Genomic DNA, 19662 nt, shown 5'->3' on the forward strand with positions numbered 1-19662 from the left:
GTCTGTACTGACGACCGTACATGTCCGAGCGGGCAGGATTCCAGCGGACGGTTTTAAAACACGTCCAGGAATATTTGCCCGCTGGGAAAAGGCCCGGCGGGCAAATGTTTGCTGGAATTCGGCCCGCTCGCGCCTACACACGACCGAACATGTCTGCTGAAACTGGCCCGCGGACCAGTTTCAGCATACATGTTTGGTCGTGTGTACGGGGCCTAAGAGTAAGAAAACAGAAATATGTAACCTGCCTTTACTGAGTTTTCCTTCTGAAAGTGCCAAATCCCTGACTGTCGTGCTAATCCAGTGGCCTCAGCACTTTCTGAACTGACCTGGTATGAGTTTGCAGAAAAAATGTTGTGACTTTTCTAATCTGTATGCTTGGTCTGGGTAAGTGACACAAAGGGGTGCGTTTATAAAAAAATCTGCAGAGCAGTTCGTCCTGTGAAACTGCATGAACTGTTCTGTGCAATAGTTATTTGGCCTTATTTCCCCCCAAGTCAAAAATGAAGAAAAATACCACATTATGGCCACTAGATGGAGTTGAGGATCATAGAAATTAAGATATATTGCCTCTGATCATCTGCAACATCTAGTGGCCATCATGCAGAATTTTTCTGGTTCGGTTACCCATGAAGAATGTTCCAACTGGATAAAAAAAGTCACCTGAAAATTAGCAATTTTGAACAGAACCGTTTCAAAGGACAAAAAACGCTGCAAATTTGTCATAAATACAATCAGGCAACTGACATGTTTAGCAATGGCAGCCCCCTTATATCTCTTGGTAGAGGTTTCTTTTAACAATATCTTTTTTTTTTTTTACAGTCTTTGATCTTTCTTGTACGGGATTGGAGCTTTCCATATGAATTTCCTTATGGTTCTGACGGTGGAGTAAAGTTTCTAGAAAAACGCCTGAAGGTTTGTCAATCATTTTTTTCTGTTTTCCCATTAAGAGACTGTGCAAACATAAAGAAGCAAGATGATGAATACCATTTATAGCACTGTCCTTATAAATTAAGTCGTTTTTAGAAATAAAATTCCAGGAAAATTGACCCATTCAGTGCAGGAAGAACTCCATTGCAATGGTGAAAAAAATAAAATGGCAATTGTTTATGGTACACAGAGCTTGAGCTTAAGAAATGTTATTCAGTTTGGGCTTACATCTACTTTAAACTGCAGAATTACATTTTCTTTGCCGCTGAACTAAACGTGTGTATTGATCTGCTGTGTCAGGTGTCCGAGAATCAGCACGAAGAATTGCAGAATGTCAGGAAACACATCCACTCTTGTTTTACCAACATCTCCTGCTTCCTCCTGCCACATCCCGGCCTCACCGTAGCCACCAACCCCAATTTTGATGGCAAACTTAGAGGTAAGTTATTAGTATCCACACAATGGCTTCCATCTGATTTTCAATGGATGCTACTCCATGAAAACGAAGGGTCAAAGTCCGCCCTAAGGCAAGTCATAGATAATGCGATTTTCTTTCCTGAAACCACAGGTGGAAAGAAAAGAAAAATGGTTGACTGTGTTGATGGGAGAATGCATCCCGTGGAGCCTTCTCTGCCGGCAGAACACAATGGGCCGGATTCAAGTAGATTTGCGCATTTATTACGGAGGCGCAGGGCAACGATTTTGCCCTGCGCCCCCGCAATTTTTTTGCGCTGCCCTCGATTCACGAAGCAGAAACTCTGTAAATTGCGTGGGCGCGCCGGCAAAATGCCCGGCGCAAGCGCGCGCAATTTAAATGATCCCGTAGGGGGCGGGAATCATTTAAATTAGGACGTCATTTGCTTCAAAGTGAACGTGAATGGCGTCCAGCTCCATTCACTAATCACTTACGCAAACTACGTAAAATTCAAATTTTGCGACGTGGGAACGACGGGTATACGTAACATTGGCTGCCCCTGCTAATAGCAGGGGCAGCCTTACGCAAAAAACGCCGTAAGGAAACTACGAAAATTGCGTACGCAGGGCTCGCGCAACGTTGTGAATCGGTGTTAGTATGCAATTTGCATACTATACGCTGAGCACAACGGGAACGCCACCTAGCGGCCATCGCAAGAATGCAGCCTAAGATATGCGGGCATAAGAGCCTTATGCCGCGCAGATCTTAGGCTGCAGTCGGCGTAACGAGGTTCCTGAATCAGGAGCACTCGTTATGCCGGGGGCAAGTAAGTATGGTTACACAGGCGCAATTGCTTCTTGAATCCACCCCAATGATTACTGCTATAGCTGCCAGCAGTAATCATATGTAAATAAATCAGACAGGCTGGTTGTACTTAAAGTAATAGATCACATTTACCACAAAACTGTCTATGCAGATAAGGGGAACTGTGCAGCTCTGACTAAAGTTGAATAAAACCCTTGCTATAGTTGTAGGCCATTTACATACCTTATGAAACCTGACTGGAATACTCCCAGGTAGGATTGCCAACTTTTCTTCAAGCCAAACCCGAACACTTTAGTGGTGCATGGGAATTGTTTTAGGTGTATTATACACTATAGAATTGTAAAATGCCTGCGACAATGTCCTGCCACCTGTACATCCAGGGTGGAATGTATACTAAGCTTCCAGTATTAAGAAATTTAGGAGGGAAGTTGCTCCCTTTCCCCTGAGGCCTAGTCATCACTGCTCACCTCCACCATCACAGGAGTGAGCTCTCAAATGCTGAACTCAAAGCTACGGCATCAGGGGAGAGAGAGAGTATGTGAGGGGGTTTGAATCGGAGGAAACGCTCACTCCTGTGATGGTGGAGGTGAGCGCTGATGACTAGGCCTCACTTAGCAATGCCCTGGGAGTATTCCAGTCAGGCTTTATAAGATATGTAAATGGCCTACAACTATAGCAAGGATATTATTCATCTAATTTATATAATAATAATAAAAAGAAAAGACTTTCTTTTGTTAAATATATCTTGGGAAGTATTATTTGTAGGCCGTTATCTAGACTTGTATATTACTCTAGACTGGTATATGCTTTTAAAAGCAAATTTTGGCAGCTCAAGCGAACCACACATAGAATGTTTACATTCTTAAAGTCGTTAAGTCTGCCAACAAAAAAAAGGAACTCCTCCAAGGTAATGACATAATGACATACTAGCACATTATGAAAGACTTGCCTTAAAATGACACCCTCCAGCAGCGCCCTGTCACCACTGACAGGTATCCATCTTCACCCGGTCTTCCTTTCAGGTTCGCAGGCTCCAGCTGTTCGAATGACCAAGCCGCAATAACGTCACTCCCGCACCTGCGCATGGGAGTCATGGTCGTGGCCAGGGTTGCCAACCTCCCACAGCATTTTTTACAGACAAAACAATTTTACTGGCGGAGCACATTTTTTACTGACAACCTGAGAAATGACAGAAGTCCTATTGAAAACTTAACACAGTGAATATTTGAACAGTATAAACATGATATGGAAACACTGACAATACCTATAAGAAAGTAATTTTCTTGATTTATAATTAAAAAGTCAACACAACATGAAATTATAAACCCCTAGGGGCAGATTCAGGCCCCGTACACACGACCAGTTTCCTCGGCAGAATTCAGCTTCCGACCGAGTTTCTGGCTGAATTCTGCCGAGGAAACTGGTCGTGTGTACACTTTCGGCCGAGGAAGCCGACGAGGAGCTCGGCGAGGAAATAGAGAACATGTTCTCTATTTCCTCGTTGTTCTATGGGAGCTCTCGTCCCGCCGAGCTCCTCGGCGGCTTCAGGGCTGAACTGGCCGAGGAACTCGATGTGTTTGGCACGTCGAGTTCCTCGGCCGTGTGTACGAGGCTTCACAAAGATCTGCCCCGGCGCAGCGTATCTGAGATACGCTACGCCGCCGTAACTTACTTTTTTTGGTTTGAATCCTGAAATAATTTGGCGTAGTGTATCTCTCGCGGCGTAACGGCGCCTAATTCAAATCGGTGAGTAGGGGGGCGTGTTTCATTTAAATGAAGCGCGTCCCCGCACCGAACGAACTGCGCATGCGCCGTCCCTAAATTTCCCGCCGTGCATTGCGCTAAATGACGTCGCAAGGACGTCATTGTTTTGACGTGGACGTAAATTACGTCCAGCCCAATTCACGGACAACTTACGCAAACGAAATTTTTTTTTTAAATTATACGCGGGAACGACGGCCATACTTAACAGCTTCAAAGAAGATAGCCTATGACCCATTTGCGCGTGCACGCATGACCTCACAATGGCCTTGTGTCATGCATTTGGAAAATGTGTGATTGTCATTGAGAATGTAAACCAGCTCTGTGTACGAGGGCCAACCAAACCAGTGCCCTGGGCCTTCCAAGGTCTAAATCTCACCCTGAGTATAGTAGTGACCTATCTCAGAAATATTGCTAGCAGTGTAAAAGTTTAAAAAGGAAACTGTCACATATGAAGCAGGATCATGGTAGGGCAGGCTGAGACAATGCCAACTTGTTAATGTATTTACATTTGTTGTGAAACCAAGTTCAGCCCATTGTTCTGTCTTATCAGCTTCTTATAGCAGAATGGGGCTTTATCAGAGACTGATTGCTGTGTCCTTCAATGGAATTCCGGGACAGGAAGTAAGCAGGAAGGAGCTACTCACTGAAAAATGTCTCTTTTTTTTTGGAAAAGGAACTATGGGCCTTAACCACTTCCCGCCCACCGTATAGTAAAATGACGGCGGTCGGGATCCCCCTTGAGACTATGTCATATGACGTTGCCCCAGTGTCACCACTCTTGCGCACCCACGGACAAGGTGCGACCCCTATCTCCGTAATGAGCTGATGGCGTGTGATCGGCTGTGTCAAATGAGCGGAAGTTCCACTTTTGGGTGGAACTCTGCTTTAACCACTTAAAACCCGGACCATTACACAGGTAAAGGACCTGGCCAGTTTTTGCGATTCGGCACTGCGTCGCTTTAACTGACAATTGCACGGTCGTGCGATGTTGCTCCCAAACAAAATTGGCGTCCTTTTTTCCCACAAATAGAGCTTTCTTTTGGTGGTATTTGAATCACCTCTGCGGTTTTTATTTTGTGCGCTATAAACAAAAATAGAGCGACAATTTTGAAAAAAAAATTGAAAAAATTATCAGGCCGATAATTGAGGCCGCGGCTTTGCGGCCTTCTGCAGGCCTAAGCCTTCCTTCTGTGATCTGTCGCCATCTTGTGGTGGCTGTTGGCATGACAAGTAAAAAAGCAATTCTAATGGAGCTTCCCCAGTGTTTTCACTGCCATCTCCTTCCTTCTAATTAGAACCCACAAACATTATATATTTTTTTTATTCTAACACCATAGAGAATAAAATGGCGGTCGTTGCAATACTTTCTGTCACACCGTATTTGCGCAGCGGTCTTACAAGCGCACTTTTTGGAGAAAAAATACACTTTTTTTAATAAAAAAATAAGACAACAGTAAAGTTAGCCCAATTTCTTTTTTATATTGTGAAAGATAATGTTACGCCGAGTAAATAGATACCCCACATGTCACGCTTCAAAATTGCGTCCGCTCGTGGAATGGCAACAAACTTTTACACTTTAAAATCTCCATAGGCGGCGTTTAAAAAATTCTACAGGTTGCATGTTTTGAGTTACAGAGGAGATCTAGGGCTAGAATTATTGCTCTCGCTCTACCAATCGCGGCAATACCTCACTTGTGTGGTTTAAACAGCGTTTACATATGCGGGCGCCACTCACGTATGCGTTTGCTTCTGCGCCGCAAGCTCGGCGGGACGGGGTGCGTTTTTTGGCTCCTAACTTTTTTAGCTGGCTCCTAGATTTCAAGCAAATTTGTCAAACCCTGTATATATATATATATATAAAATGCTGATTTTATAAAAATCGAATTAATTTTTTTTGGACCTTTAACCCATGGAAGGTAAAAACTAGGCACAAAGATCCAAAAGAAGGACAGCTAGTCCCATGTATACTGACCCCAATATCACTCCTCTTCTTACAGAAATCGATGAAGAGTTTATAAGGAACCTAAAAGTGTTTATACCTTGGCTCCTGAGCCCGGAGAACTTGGATGTTAAGGAAATCAATGGCAATAAAATAACGTGCCGTGGCCTGGTGGAGTATTTCAAGGTAATGGATAAAGTGTGAAAATTCCAAATGGCTCCACCCCTTTTAAATACAGATAGGTAATGGCCTGGGGTACAGAGTAATGCCAGGCAATAAGTACGATCAGCCAACTACCAATTCTATACAAGAAATACTGCATAAGTAGACCTGTACTGTCACATTGACATTCCTTTCTCAGGCCTCGTACACACGACCGTTTTCCTCCACAGAATCCATCAAGAAACTTGGTGGCAGAGCTTTTTTGCCGAGGAAAACGGCCGTGTGTATGCTTTTCATCGAGAAGACTGTCGAGGAACTCGACGAGGAAAAAAGATGTTTGACCATTCTTCCAGAAGTGCATTTGTGAGGCCAGGCACTGATGTTGGACGAGAAGGCCTGGCTCACAGTCTTCACTCTAATTCATCCCAAAGGTGTTCTATCGGGTTGAGATCAGGACTCTGTGCAGGTCAGTCAAGTTCCTCCACCCCAAACTCGCTCATCCATGTCTTTATGGGCCTTACTTTGTGCACTGGTCCAAATCATTTGGTGGAGGGGGGATTATGATGTGCGGTTGTCTTTCAGGGGTTGGGTTGGGCCCCTTAGTTCCAGTGAAGGGAAATCTTAAGGAGTCAGCATACCAAGACATTTTGGACAATTTTATGCTCCCAACTTTGTGGGAACAGTTTGGAGATGTCCCCTTCTTGTTCCAACATGACTGCACACAAAGTTGGGAGCATGAAATTGTCCAAAATGTCTTGGTATGCTGACTCCTTAAAGAGGAAGTTAACCCTGAAAAAAAAAACCCTGCAAGACAAAGCCATAATGAGCTAGTATGACTAGCATACTAGCTCATTATGCATTGCTTACCTTAGATCGAAGCCCATGAATCCGTCTTCCGGGCCGCATCCATCGCTCCCGGAGGTTACTCCCGCATATCGCCGCTCCGGGGATGTGATTGGCCGGAGCGGCGATGACGTCACTCTGCGCATGCACGCGGGAGCCATCAAACTCGGCATTTAGCATGGCATGCGCCGTAGACAGCGGTCCTGTCATTCAGCTAATATCTCCTAAACCGTGCAGGTTTAGGAGATATTGCTTACACCTACAGGTAAGCCTTAATCTAGGCTTACCTGTAGGTGTAACTTGCAAAAGTGGGTTTACAATCACTTTAAAGTGGCGTTTCCATCCCAAAATCTTTTTTTCATTATTGTGCTCATTAGACCTAAAAAAAGAAAAAAAAATGTTTTTACTCATCTGGAAATGCCTGTTGCTATGCAGTCCCACGAAATCTGCCTTTGGAATCACCTAGGATCCTGACATCATCTCCCTCTAATGCTCCTGGGAAATGTGTGTCATCATTTCCCAGGATGCAGTGCGCTGTCCAATTATCACTCCCCATCCAAGACTTGCAGGAGGTGCTTGTGGGCTTCCCAATGCCCACAAGCAAAATGACAACGGTGTAGACATAGTTTTATAAACTATCTTTTTTAAATATCTATGCGGATCGGCGGCGGATTATAAAATAGTAAGTGACCGGATTTAAATTTTAAAAACGCATGATGAAAGGACATACATTTAAAAAATGCTAATTGTGGTTGGAACCCCGCTTTAAGAGTTCCCTTCACTGGAACTAAGGGGCCAAGCCCAACCCCTAAAAAACAACCCCACACCATAATCCCCACATCACCAAATGATTTGGACCAGTGCACAAAGCAAGGTCCATAAAGACATAGATGAGTTTGGGATGGAAGAACTTGACGGGCCTGCACAGAGTCCTGACCTCAACCCGATAGAACACCTTTGGGATGAATTAGAGCGGAGACTGCGAGCTATGCATTCTCGTCCAACATTAGTGCCTGACCTGACAAATGCACTTCTGGAAGAATGGTCAAACATTCCCATAGACACACTCCTAAACCTTGTGGACGGCCTTCCCAGAAGAGGTGAAGCTGTTATAGCTGTAAATGGTGGGCCAACTCCATATTGAACCCTACAGACTAAGACTGGGATACCATTAAAGTTCATGTGCGTGTGAAGTCAGGCGTCCCAATACTTTTGGTAATATAGTGTATGTTGAAAATGAATGAATGTAGAGGAGGAGGATTGGATCCCGCAGCCCCGCGTGTCACCTTGCTCCTTGCCGCTGCCAGACATCCTTTGTGGAGGGAGTTGGCGGCCTCTCCCTGCGATCATATGGTTGTCATTAGCGAGGCTTTGTAATACGTTTACTGATGTGGAAAGGAACCTTCTGTATTCACATTCAGTCACATGCCAAACAGGCAACACCCGCCCAGACTTTATCCACAATCCACAGGGACTCCCTCCCGGCCTGCAGCGCTCTGTAATCGAGACTGTAATGTGTTCATTCCATTTCTACCCCTCCATCCATCCAGCAGAATAAAAACATGGCCTTATATACTGAGCCAGGCCTTCCCACAGACCTGCAGATATTTATGGCAACTCTATGAAAGGAGGAGAAATCGCTGCCTGCCGATAAATCAAACATTTTTCACCATGTTCATGGCAAAAAAAATTGAAAATCTCAGCAAACTTTGATCGCCACCATCTTCAAAAAGTTAGTTAAAACTTTTAGGGCCCATTCACCCCAGTGCTGTGCGGGAATACGTGCAAAATCAAGCACGTTCCCGCACCGCCGTCAAACCCGCTGCCCCTTTGCAGGCGCATGCATGTGCCATTAATTGTTAACCCCTTGGCGCCAGCGTCTCCCGACCCTTTTAAGGGGTTTCAGATGCCGGGAAGCGGGCCATGATTGGCTGTCACGACAGTCACATGATCAGGAAGTAGTGATCGGGAGCTTTCTGTTAGCCGCCGGTAACAGAAGATCAGCATTTCTCTCCCTGACAGGACCGGGAGCTGTGTGTTTACACACACAGCTCCCGGTCCTCGCCGGGCACGCACACTGGAGTCGGGGGCGAGCGGGGGCACGCGCGTGCCCCTAGTGGCCTGTGCAAAAGCCGACGTATAGCTACGGGCTCTCGCGCAGGGGAGCCAACCTGCCGCTGTATAACTGCGGCGGCTGGTCGGTAAGCAGTTAAAGCAGGGTTAGGTTATCAAAAAATATCCCAAGCTTTGAACATCTTATGGAGCTTCTGTTCAATCCATCATCCGAAAATGGACACAGAGTTCCAGTTTAACTACTTGAGGACCAGTCGCCGCAGTTATACTGCGGTAGGTTGGCTCCCCTGGGCGAGCCGTCGTAGCTGTACATTGGCCGCTCTAAGATTGGCACGACGACAGAGCCGAGGCGCATGCCCGGCGGTCGCGATGACCGCCGGACACCCAAGATCACACAATCGCTCCACACAGAGACAGAATGGACGTCTGTCAATGTAAATAGACAGATCTCTGTTCTGTCAGGCCTCGTATACACACCAGTGCTGTTTCGCAAAAAAAAAATGGCCTGGTCATTGAGGGGGAAAAATCTTCCGGTCCTTAAGTGGTTAAATTAGTATTTTTTGCTAGAAAAGTACTTAGAACCTCAAAACTTATATATTTTTTAGCAGAGACCCCAGAGAATAAAATGACAATTGTAATATTTTATGTCTTTCAAATGCAATTTAAGTCAATGGGACCAGGCTGCAACTGCAAGCCAAACACTTGGTTTATGGTAGTTCCATTCAAAACTGTTGTTTGCCAAAAAACAAACAATCATTCGAGGGGTGACAGGGTGGCCTTCTGAACACCTGGAAGCTGCTGCTTGGCCGCCCTTCAAAAAGCACTTTTCAGAGACTGCACTAGTGTAAAGCGTTGTGCACATTGTTGGGCCTATATAAAGCTTGCCTAATATTAATTAGTATAATGTACAGTAAGTCCAGGAAATCTTTATTTTGCATGTCAGAGAGTTACAAAAGGATTCCAACGCATTTCAGGGGCCTTGTGTTTATTATTAGGAAGCTAGGATGATAATTTGCTAATACAACACTGCTTCTTCTCATAACAGGCCTACATCAAGATTTACCAAGGAGAGGAGTTACCACACCCAAAATCAATGTTACAGGTAAACGAGTTTCGTTTTTCAAATGCTTGTCAGGTGATTTAAAGTGTATCTAAACTCAAACCCCAAAAATTGAATACACTACAGCTTACAGTCATTATAGGGGGACTGCACTTTTGTTTAGAAAAAAATATTCCCCTCTAGGTGATCTATGTTGTACAGGGGCGGACTGACCATTGAGTCACTCGGGCATTGTCCGAGGGCCCCATGCCACTAGGGGCCCCATCAGGGTTGCCAGGCTCAGTAAAACCAGGGACAGTATGTAAAAATCTGTGTTTTTTTTACATCTGTCCCTGATATGTCCGATACCAACATGCTTTTGATGTGAAAATCCAGAGATTTTAGCTGCCCCGCATCTGCACTGCCTCCTGGCGTGGTGGCCATCTGTAAGCCCGGGGGCCCCATAATATTCTATTGCCCGGGGGGCCCATGAGTTGTCAGTCTGCCCCTGTCTATGTACCTTACGAGGATTTTAACAAACTTTGTTGCATATTCCTACCTTTTATTATTCTGAAGAAATAGCTGTTTGACTGCAGTGACGAACGCTCCATCAGGAGCGCAGGGGCGCAACCCGCCTAATCCATGCACCCGGCCCCTATTTCTACATGCTGGACGCCGGACACATGGATTTCAATGGTGTTTTTTTTTAAGCACCTGATTACAGCCAGAGGCTTTAATTGGCTTCAAAAAAGGTGGACTCGGGGCACAGAGCACTACGCCCTGAGCCAACCCAGTTGTGTGACTTTAACTAATTAGTATTCACTAATGTTTTCCTACTTCTATTCCCGGCCACTCAGGAAGTGGGTCCTGAGTCCAGATTGGCCGGGAGTATTAGGACTCACTTCCTGTTCCTGTTTGGCCAACTTCCTGTTCCTGTTTGGCTGGGAGGAGAAGCAACGCCCCGGCACTTCCCTTGATAATATAAAAAATTATGTTAATACTCTCTGATCAGCTAATGAATACAATGACAATTAAATCTAATGATAAAACCAAATTGCTGGACCTAAATATGGACCATATTGGTTATTTAATATGATTATTGATTCACCTAGATCAGTGGTCTCCAAACTGAGGCCCATGGCCCGGATGCTGCCCTTTGCTTTTCTTTATCTGGCCCTTTGAGGCACTATTCCTCCCACTGATACAAAGCACTATTCTTATCATTGACACCAACAATGAGACACCTTTTTTTTTTCACTGACACCAACAGTGGGGCATAATTCCTCCCACTGAAATCAAGTTGGCTTTTTTTTAACCGATGATTAAATAACCTATGGGGCCCACACACCATCGGTTTTGACCGATGAAAACGGTCCATCAGAGCGTTGTCCTCTGGTTAACCGATCGTGTGTACGAGGCCTTAGATATAGATATCGCAATAATCAGCCTGCGTTTAGTTTAAAAACTCCTCCTCCTTTTTATCGTCTCTTACTCATCAGGCTACAGCAGAAGCGAACAACTTGGCAGCCGTGGCCACTGCAAAAGACTTGTACAATAAGAAAATGGAAGAGGTAGGTGAATCCATTTTGATGAAATCATTTCCACTTACGCGTGGGCGGGGTGCAGCGTGGTGCGGAGGCAGAAACGGCACTGAGGCCCAGATGCAGAAATGAGAATTGTATATCGGAGATAATTATTCCAGTGTAGTAGGCTGAAACAGTGTAGCGCAGGAATATGCAATTAGCGGACCTCCAGCTGTTGCAGAACTACAAGTCCCATGAGGCATAGCAAGACTCTGACAGCCACCAGCATGATACCCAGAGGCAGAGGCATGATGGGACTTGTAGTTTTGCAACAGCTGGTCTGCTAATTGCATATCCCTGGTCTATAGGCAATGGCACGGATTCACAAAGCACTTACGCCGACGTATCTCGAGATACGCCGCGTAAGTGTAAATATGCGCCGTCGTATCTATGCGCCGGACTCTGAAAATAGGCTTCATCTGACCAACGTAACTTTCCTACGCCGGCGTATCGTGGGCGCATATTTACGCTGGCCGCAAGTGGCGCTCCCATTGATTTCCTATTCAAATATGAAAATGAGGGAGATACGTGGATTCACGAACGTACTTGCGCCCGGCGCATAATATACGCGGTTTGCGTAAGTCGTACGTCCGATGTAAAGTTATTTCCCATATATGAGACGCAACTCGTGCTAAAGTATGGACCAGGGAACACGTCGTATTTTCCGTCGTTTACATAGTACGTGAATAGGGCTGGGTGTAGGTTACGTTCACGTCGTAGGCAGTGATCCGTCGTATCTTAGGGAGTAGTTCCGACGTGATTCTGAGCATGCGCACTGGTATACGTCCACGGATGCGCCGTTCGTTTTAAGTACTTGTATGGCACTCGGCCAATCATTTGCATGGGGTCACGCCTCATTAGCATGGCTCACGCCCACTTCCACCTACGACGGCTTACGCAGAGGGAACCCATCGCAGTTTGGGAGGCAAGTGCTTTGTGAATTAGGTGCTTGCCTCTCTGCGCTGCTTCGGCGTAGCGTATATTAGATACGCTACGCCGGCGTAAATATGCGCCGATGTATATGTCCAAATATCAGTCATAAGCATCCCTAACCCTAGATTGTTCCTTCCAGGTATGCGGAGGAGACCGGCCATTCTTAGCGCCCACCGACCTGCAGCATAAACACCAGGAGCTAAAGGACGATTCCGTCAAGCTGTTCCGCAGCGTGAAGAAAATGGGAGGCGAGGAGTTCAGCAGAAGATATCTGCAGCAGCTGGAGAATGAGATTGATGAGCTTTATGTCCAGTACATCAAACACAACGACAGCAAGAACATATTCCACGCTGCCCGAACCCCCGCCACCCTCTTTGTGGTTATATTCATCACATATGTGTTGGCTGCTATCACTGGTTTCATCGGCCTGGACATTATAGCCAGCTTGTGCAACATGATCATGGGACTGACCCTCATCACACTGTGCACATGGGCTTATATCAGATACTCCGGAGAGTACCGGGAACTTGGAGCAGTTATAGATCAGGTGGCAGCCGCCTTATGGGACCAGGTAGAGTATATTGTCTGTTTCCCTTTTACATTGACGTGCATGGCAACAAGAGAAAAATGGGGGCATAACCTGTCACAGCCAAGATACCATGTTTTTTCTTTCTCATAAAGGAGAGAAAAAAGAAAAAAAGAATCATAAGGGTTGTCCATGCAAAAGCAATATTTTAGGTATGAGTAACGTTGGTTTGCTGATTCAGCTCTAGGCTAAGGAGACGGCAAAGTCTCCAGTTCCAGTTCTGCGCCTGATATTCTAAAGGGGTTGTAAAGGTAAAAAAAAAAAAATCCCTAAATAGCTTCCTTTACCTTAGTGCAGTCCTCCTTCACTTGCCTCATCCTTCCATTTTGCTTTTAACCACTTAAAGGGGATGTGCCATGAAAAAAAAAATATTAAAAGCCAGCAGCTACAAATACTGCAGCTGCTGACTTTTAATATTAGGACACTTACCTGTCCTGGAGTCCAGCGCCGTCCGCAGCAGAGGACGAGCCGATCGCTCGTCACTCTGCTGCTCCCCCCGCCATCCTCAGTGAGGGAAGCAGGAAGTGAAGCGCTCCGGCTTCACTACCCGGTTCCCTACGGCACATGCGCGAGTTGCACTGCGCCGCTGATTGGCTCCCGCTGTGCTCTGGGAGCCGAGTGTTCCCAGAGCACAACGGGGGGGAGGACGGGAGGTGACGTCATGCCCGCAGTTTTCCCGAAACTGTGTGGCCGGAAGTGAGTGCAAATACCTGTCTTTAGACAGGTATCTGCACCCCCTCCCCCCTGAAAGGTGTCAAATGTGACACCGGAGGGGGGGAGGGTTCCGATCAGCGTGAGTTCCACTTTAGGGTGGAGCTCCGCTTTAAGGAGCTTGGCTGTTTTTCAGATTTGGCATTTACAAGACTAAAACAGTTTTTTTTGCTAGAAAATTACTTAAAACCCCCAAACATTATTAAAAAAAAAATCTAACACCCTAGAGAATAAAATGGCGGTCATTGCAATACTTTTTGTCACACCGTATTTGCGCAGTGGTCTTACAAGCGCACTTTTTTTTGGAAAAAATTCACTTTTTTGAATAAAAAAATAAGACAACAGTAAAGTTAGCCCAATTTTTTTATATATTGTGAAAGATAATGTTACGCCGAGTAAAATGATACCCAACATGTCACGCTTCAAAATTGCGCCCGCTCGTGGAATGGCGTCAAACTTTTACCCTAAAAAATCTCCATAGGCGACGTTTAAAAAATTCTATAGGTTGCATCTTTTGAGCTACAGAGGAGGTCTAGGGCTAGAATTATTGCTCTCGCTCACTTGTGTGGTTTGAACACCGTTTTCATATGCGGGCGCTACTCACGTATGCGTTCGCTTCTGCGTGCGAGCTCTGGACGGGGTGCTTTAAAAAAAAAAAATGTTGTTTTCTGATTATTTATTTTTTTATTTTTACACTGAAAAAAAAAAAAAAATGGATCACTTTTATTCCTATTACAAGGAATGTAAACATCCCTTGTAATAGAAAAAAGCATGACAGGTCCTCTTCAATATGAGATCTGGGGTCAAAAAGACCTCAGATCCCATATTTAGACTTAAAGCGGGAGTTCACCCATTTGTTAAATTTTTTTTTTTCTCCCCTTAGATTCCTGCTCGTTCGGTCTAGGGGAATCGGCTATTTTTATTAAAATATGAGCAGTACTTACCCGTTTTCGAGCTGCATCTTCTTCCGTCGCTTCCGGGTATGGGTCTTCGGGAGCGGGCGTTCCTTCTTGATTGACATTCTTCCGAGAGGCTTCCGACGGTCGCATCCATCGCGTCACTCGTAGCCGAAAGAAGCCGAACGTCGGTGCGGCTCTATACTGCGCCTGCGCACCGACGTTCGGCTTCTTTCGGAAAATCGTGACGCGATGGATGCGACCGTCGGAAGCCTCTCGGAAGACTGTCAATCAAGAAGGAATGCCCATTCCCGAAGCCCATACCCGGAAGCGACGGAAGAAGATGCAGCTCGAAAACTGGTAAGTACTGCTCATATTTTAATACAAATAGCCGATTCCCCTAGAGAAAACGAGCAGGAATCTAAGGGGAAAAAGTGCCCTCTAAGGGTGAACCCCCATTTTAAATGCAAAAAAATAAATAAAAAATGATTGTCATTTGAAAAAATGACAACAAGAAAATATTGCTTTAAGAAGCATGGGCGGAAGTGACGTTTTGACGTCACTTCCGCCCTGCTATGCTATGGGGACAGGTGGGGGCCATCTTGCCCTCACTCGTATCCCAGCTGAGCAGGAGACAGGACCCGATCGCCTCCGCCGCTACCAACGGCTTTGGTAAGCGGCGGAGGGCGCGGGAGGAAGGGGGGCCCCTCTCCCGCCGCCGATAACGGTGATCTTGCGGCGAATCCGCTGCGGAGACCACCGTTATCGTTTACAGGACCGCTCAAAGAAAAGATGGATATCTCGGTTGTGGCAGCAGATATCCATCTTTAAAAACAGGACGTATATAGTCGTGAGCGGGTCCTTAAGTGGTTAAATGTCCCTATTTCTTCTGAGAAATCCTCACTTCCTGATCTTCTGTCTGTAACTCCACACAGTAATGCAAGGCTTTCTCCCTGGTGTGGAGTGTCGTGCTCACCCCCTCCCTTAGACTACAGGAGAGTCAGGACGCTCTATACCTTGCAGATAGAGAAAGAAGCTGTGTGTTAGTGGGCGTCCTGACTCTCCTGTAGTCCAAGGGAGGGGGCGAGCACAACACTCCACACCAGGGAGAAAGCCTTGCATTACTGTGTGGAGCTACAGACAGAAGAACAGGAAGTGAGGATTTCTCAGAAGAAATAAGGACATTTAAAAGCAAAATGGAAGGATGAGGTAAGTGAAGGAGGACTGCACTAAGGTAAAGGAAGCTATTTAGGAAAAAAAATTGTATCCTTTACAACCCCTTTAAATTATGGTTGGAGTCTGCAAGGCAAACAAACTGAATAAGCCATTCTGATTGGTCATGTTTTGAACAGGGCTGTTCCAGCAGACAGTATTAGCCAGATTCAGAGAGGTTTACGCCGGCGTATCAGTAGATACGCCGTCGTAACTCTGAACCTGCGCCGTCGTACATTTAAGTGTATTCTCAAGTTGAGATACACTTAAATGTAGCTAAGATACGACTGCCTGAGCCGTCGTATCTTAGCTGTCTAGTTCCGCCGGCCGCTAGGGGCGTGAACGCTGATTTACACCTAGAATGCGTAAATCAGCGAGATACGCCTATTCACGAACGTACGCTTGCCCGTCGCAGTAAAGATACGCCGTTTACGTAAGGCGTTTTCAGGCGTTTTCAGGCGTAAAGTTATTCCACCAAAAAGCTGGCCTAGCCAATGTTAAGTATGGACGTCGTTCCCGCGTCGAATTTTGAAAATTTTACGTCATTTGCATAAGTCGTCCGTGAATGGGGCTGGACGTAATTTACGTTCACGTCGAAATCAATAAGTCCTTGTGGCGTACTTTGGAGCAATGCACACTGGAATATGTCCACGGACGGCGCATGCTCCGTTCGTTAAAAACGTCAATCATGTCGGGTCACGATTCATTAACATAAAACACGCCCCCTGTTCCTCATTTGAATTAGGCGCGCTTAGGCCAGCACATTTACGCTACGCCGCCGTAACTTAGGACGCAAGTGCTTTGTGAATACAGCACTTGCCTCTCTAATTTACGGCGGCGTAGCGTGTATGCGATACGCTACGCCTGCCTAACGTTAGGCTCTCCGACATGAATCTAGCTATATATCTATAGCCATTTTTTTTGTTTTGTTTTGGATAGAGAAGGAATGTCCCATTTGGGAGATTCTCCTTTACTTCCTGTCCCAGAGACACAACAGGGACCCCCAAATTCAGTAAGGTGGGGGAGGGGGGAGATATTTGTGTACTAGGACCGTGTGTCAGGTTACAACCCAAATATTGGTGTAACATAAAACATGGACAGAATGGTGGACTTAGCCTTCAACTCTCCGGCATTATCAATATTAGCCCAAAATATTAAGGCGCCCCCATCTATGCTGTGTACTGCCATTTCAAAGGACTGATTCAGATTCATTGATTCATTTGATGTTGGGAAAATGGACACTAACCTGATATTTCTTCTTCTTTTGAACTGCTTCTGACAAAGGGGAGCACCAATGAGGTAGGTGGTTTATTTCCATCACTTGCACATGTAAATAAAAGACAGCTCTGTACAGTCCAGCCTATTCCTACCTAAGCTTAAATCTGCCCCCCCCCCCTCCGTCTATACCCTATTCTAGCTACGACCTTAGACTACACTTTTAACTCTGCTCCCAAGCAGGGAATTATGGGCCAGTTTTACGTAGAATCGTGGCAGCGTAACGTATCGTATATACGTTACACCGCCGCAAGTTTTCATCGCAAGTGCCTGATTCACCAAGCACTTGAGTGAAAACTTACGCCGGCGGCCTCCGGCGTAAGCCCGCGTAATTCAAAGGGGCGTGTGCCATTTAAATTAGGCACGCTCCCGCGCCAAACCTACTGCGCATGCTCCGTTTTGAAATTCCCGCCGTGCTTTGCGCGAAGTGACGTAATTTTTTCGAAAACGGCGACGTGCATAGCGTACTTTCGTATTCCCGGACGTCTTACGCAAGAAAAAAAAAATTGAAATTCGACGCGGGAACGACGGCCATACTTTAACATGGGCTGTGTAAAGTTAGGGCAGGTAAAACAACGACTAACTTTGCGACGGGGAAACTAGACTAGCAACGACGTAACAAACTCGAAAAACCGTCGTGGATCGCCGTAAAACCTCATTTGCATACCCGACGCTGGAATACGACGCAAACTCCACCCAGCGGCGGCCGAGGTACTGCATCCTAAGATCCGACGGTGTAAGACAATTAAACCTGTCGGATCTTAGGATCTAAGGGATCTAAGGGATATCTATGCGTAACTGATTCTATGAATCAGTCGCATAGATACTCTGAGAGATACGACGGCGTTTCAGAGAAACGCCGTTGTATCCCTTCTGTGAATCTGGCCCTACATTCTCAAGATCCACAGGAAGAGGGGTGAAGGTGACCAAAATGCCCATCCAGAGCGACACATACATCAAATTAAGAAAACACCGATCTCCCAACCAGCCACCATAACATGAGAATCCATCATTGGCTTCAGCCTGCACGTCTCCGCCAAAAGGCCATGCCCCTAATGCGTTTCGCCCCTGTCCACCTGGGTTTAGTCGTAGGGTGAGGATCTTGATTCTCATGTTATGGTGGCTGGTTTCGAAAGCAACGTCTTCTTAATTTCATGTCTCTAATCTATCTACCCTGTAAAAGGAAGATGTGTATACTTAACGATTCTGAGAGCGATCTGGTCCATTCATGTGATCTTCCCAGCGGCCGGCTTCAATGAAGAAGAAAGATCAGTGAGAATGGCTGCAGAACCTAGGCGCTGACATCACCCATAGGCTTATTATGGGGCATCCATTGTTGGCTGTCCCTCCTCTAGACTGAAGCCGACTGCTGACAGCTGATCATGTGACCGGACTGGATCGGATCACTCTCAGAATAGGTAAGTATACACATAACAATTTTCTTTAGCAAGGAACATACATTCCACATTAATAATTATGCTCCAAAAATGTGCTGTAAAATGCATCCAGCATTGCTCCTGTTTCTTCTTGCTGGAGGCGGCCATTTTGCTGAAGCCCAGAGCCCTTTAGCAGCAGTAAATCATAAAGCAGAACTAAGCCCGTCGACAGTTAAATTCCTGGAATGCTGGGGTTGCTAACTGTCACATTTGCTTGTGTTCTCAACCAAACTGTCAAACCATCATATGGCTGGTGTCAGGTTGAGAAGGGAGCTGCAGACTGAAGGCTTTTACCTACATGCATAAAAAGACCTTTAGCCTTTAGAACCACTTTAAAGCAAACTTCACCCTAAAGTTTTGCTTTTAATAATCCTCCCCCTCTTCCTCAAACATTAATTTTCATGCTAGATCCATGAACAGGTAAGTGCCCTTTTATTACAATTGAGCAGCTACAGTATTTGACACCAATGATGGGGGACAATTCCTGCCAATTAGACCTATGATGGGGCACTATTCCTACCCACTGACACCAACCATAGGGCACTATTCCTGCCACAGACACCAATGATGGAGCATTATTTCTGACACAGACACCAATGATGGGGCACTATTCCTCCCACTGACACCAACCATAGGGCACTATTCCTGCCACAGACACCAACGATGGAGCATTATTTCTGACACAGACACCAATGATGGGGCACTATTCCAACACAAACAATGGGGCACTATTTCTCCCACTGACACCAATGATGGAGCACAATTCTTCCCAATCAGACCAATGATGGAACGCTTTTCCGCCCACTGACATCAACAATGGGGTACAGTTCTTCCCAACTGACACCAACAATGGGGAACAATTCCTTTCACTGACACCAACGATGAGGCACAATTCCTCCCAATGACACCAACGATGGGGCACTATTTCTCTCACCGACACCCATGATGGGGCACAATTTCTCCCACTAGCAGCAGCAATGGGGCACTATTCCTTCCCCAGTACCACAGATAGGGCCTTGTTTGCTCCCACTGACATACGTACA

At 45.9% G+C, this 19662-nt stretch overlaps 1 protein-coding gene across 4 annotated transcripts in view; it reads left to right on the forward strand.

The window, feature by feature from the left end:
* ATL1 (atlastin GTPase 1) overlaps nt 1-19662 on the forward strand; it is a 67376-nt gene that overhangs the window by 46870 nt on the left and 844 nt on the right. For 3 of the 4 annotated variants that reach the window (XM_040333904.1, XM_040333906.1, XM_040333903.1), the window contains exons 8-14: nt 820-912; nt 1228-1366; nt 5929-6056; nt 9994-10050; nt 11487-11558; nt 12643-13074; nt 17193-17207. In XM_040333904.1, the coding sequence (XP_040189838.1) occupies nt 820-912; nt 1228-1366; nt 5929-6056; nt 9994-10050; nt 11487-11558; nt 12643-13074; nt 17193-17207 (936 nt within the window). The remainder of the gene's footprint in view (nt 1-819; nt 913-1227; nt 1367-5928; nt 6057-9993; nt 10051-11486; nt 11559-12642; nt 13075-17192; nt 17208-19662) is intronic. The other variant, XM_040333905.1, reaches the window with a different exon arrangement.

Source organism: Rana temporaria, chromosome 13 (genome assembly GCF_905171775.1).
Source record: "Rana temporaria chromosome 13, aRanTem1.1, whole genome shotgun sequence".
Classification (NCBI taxonomy): Eukaryota; Metazoa; Chordata; class Amphibia; order Anura; family Ranidae; genus Rana; species Rana temporaria.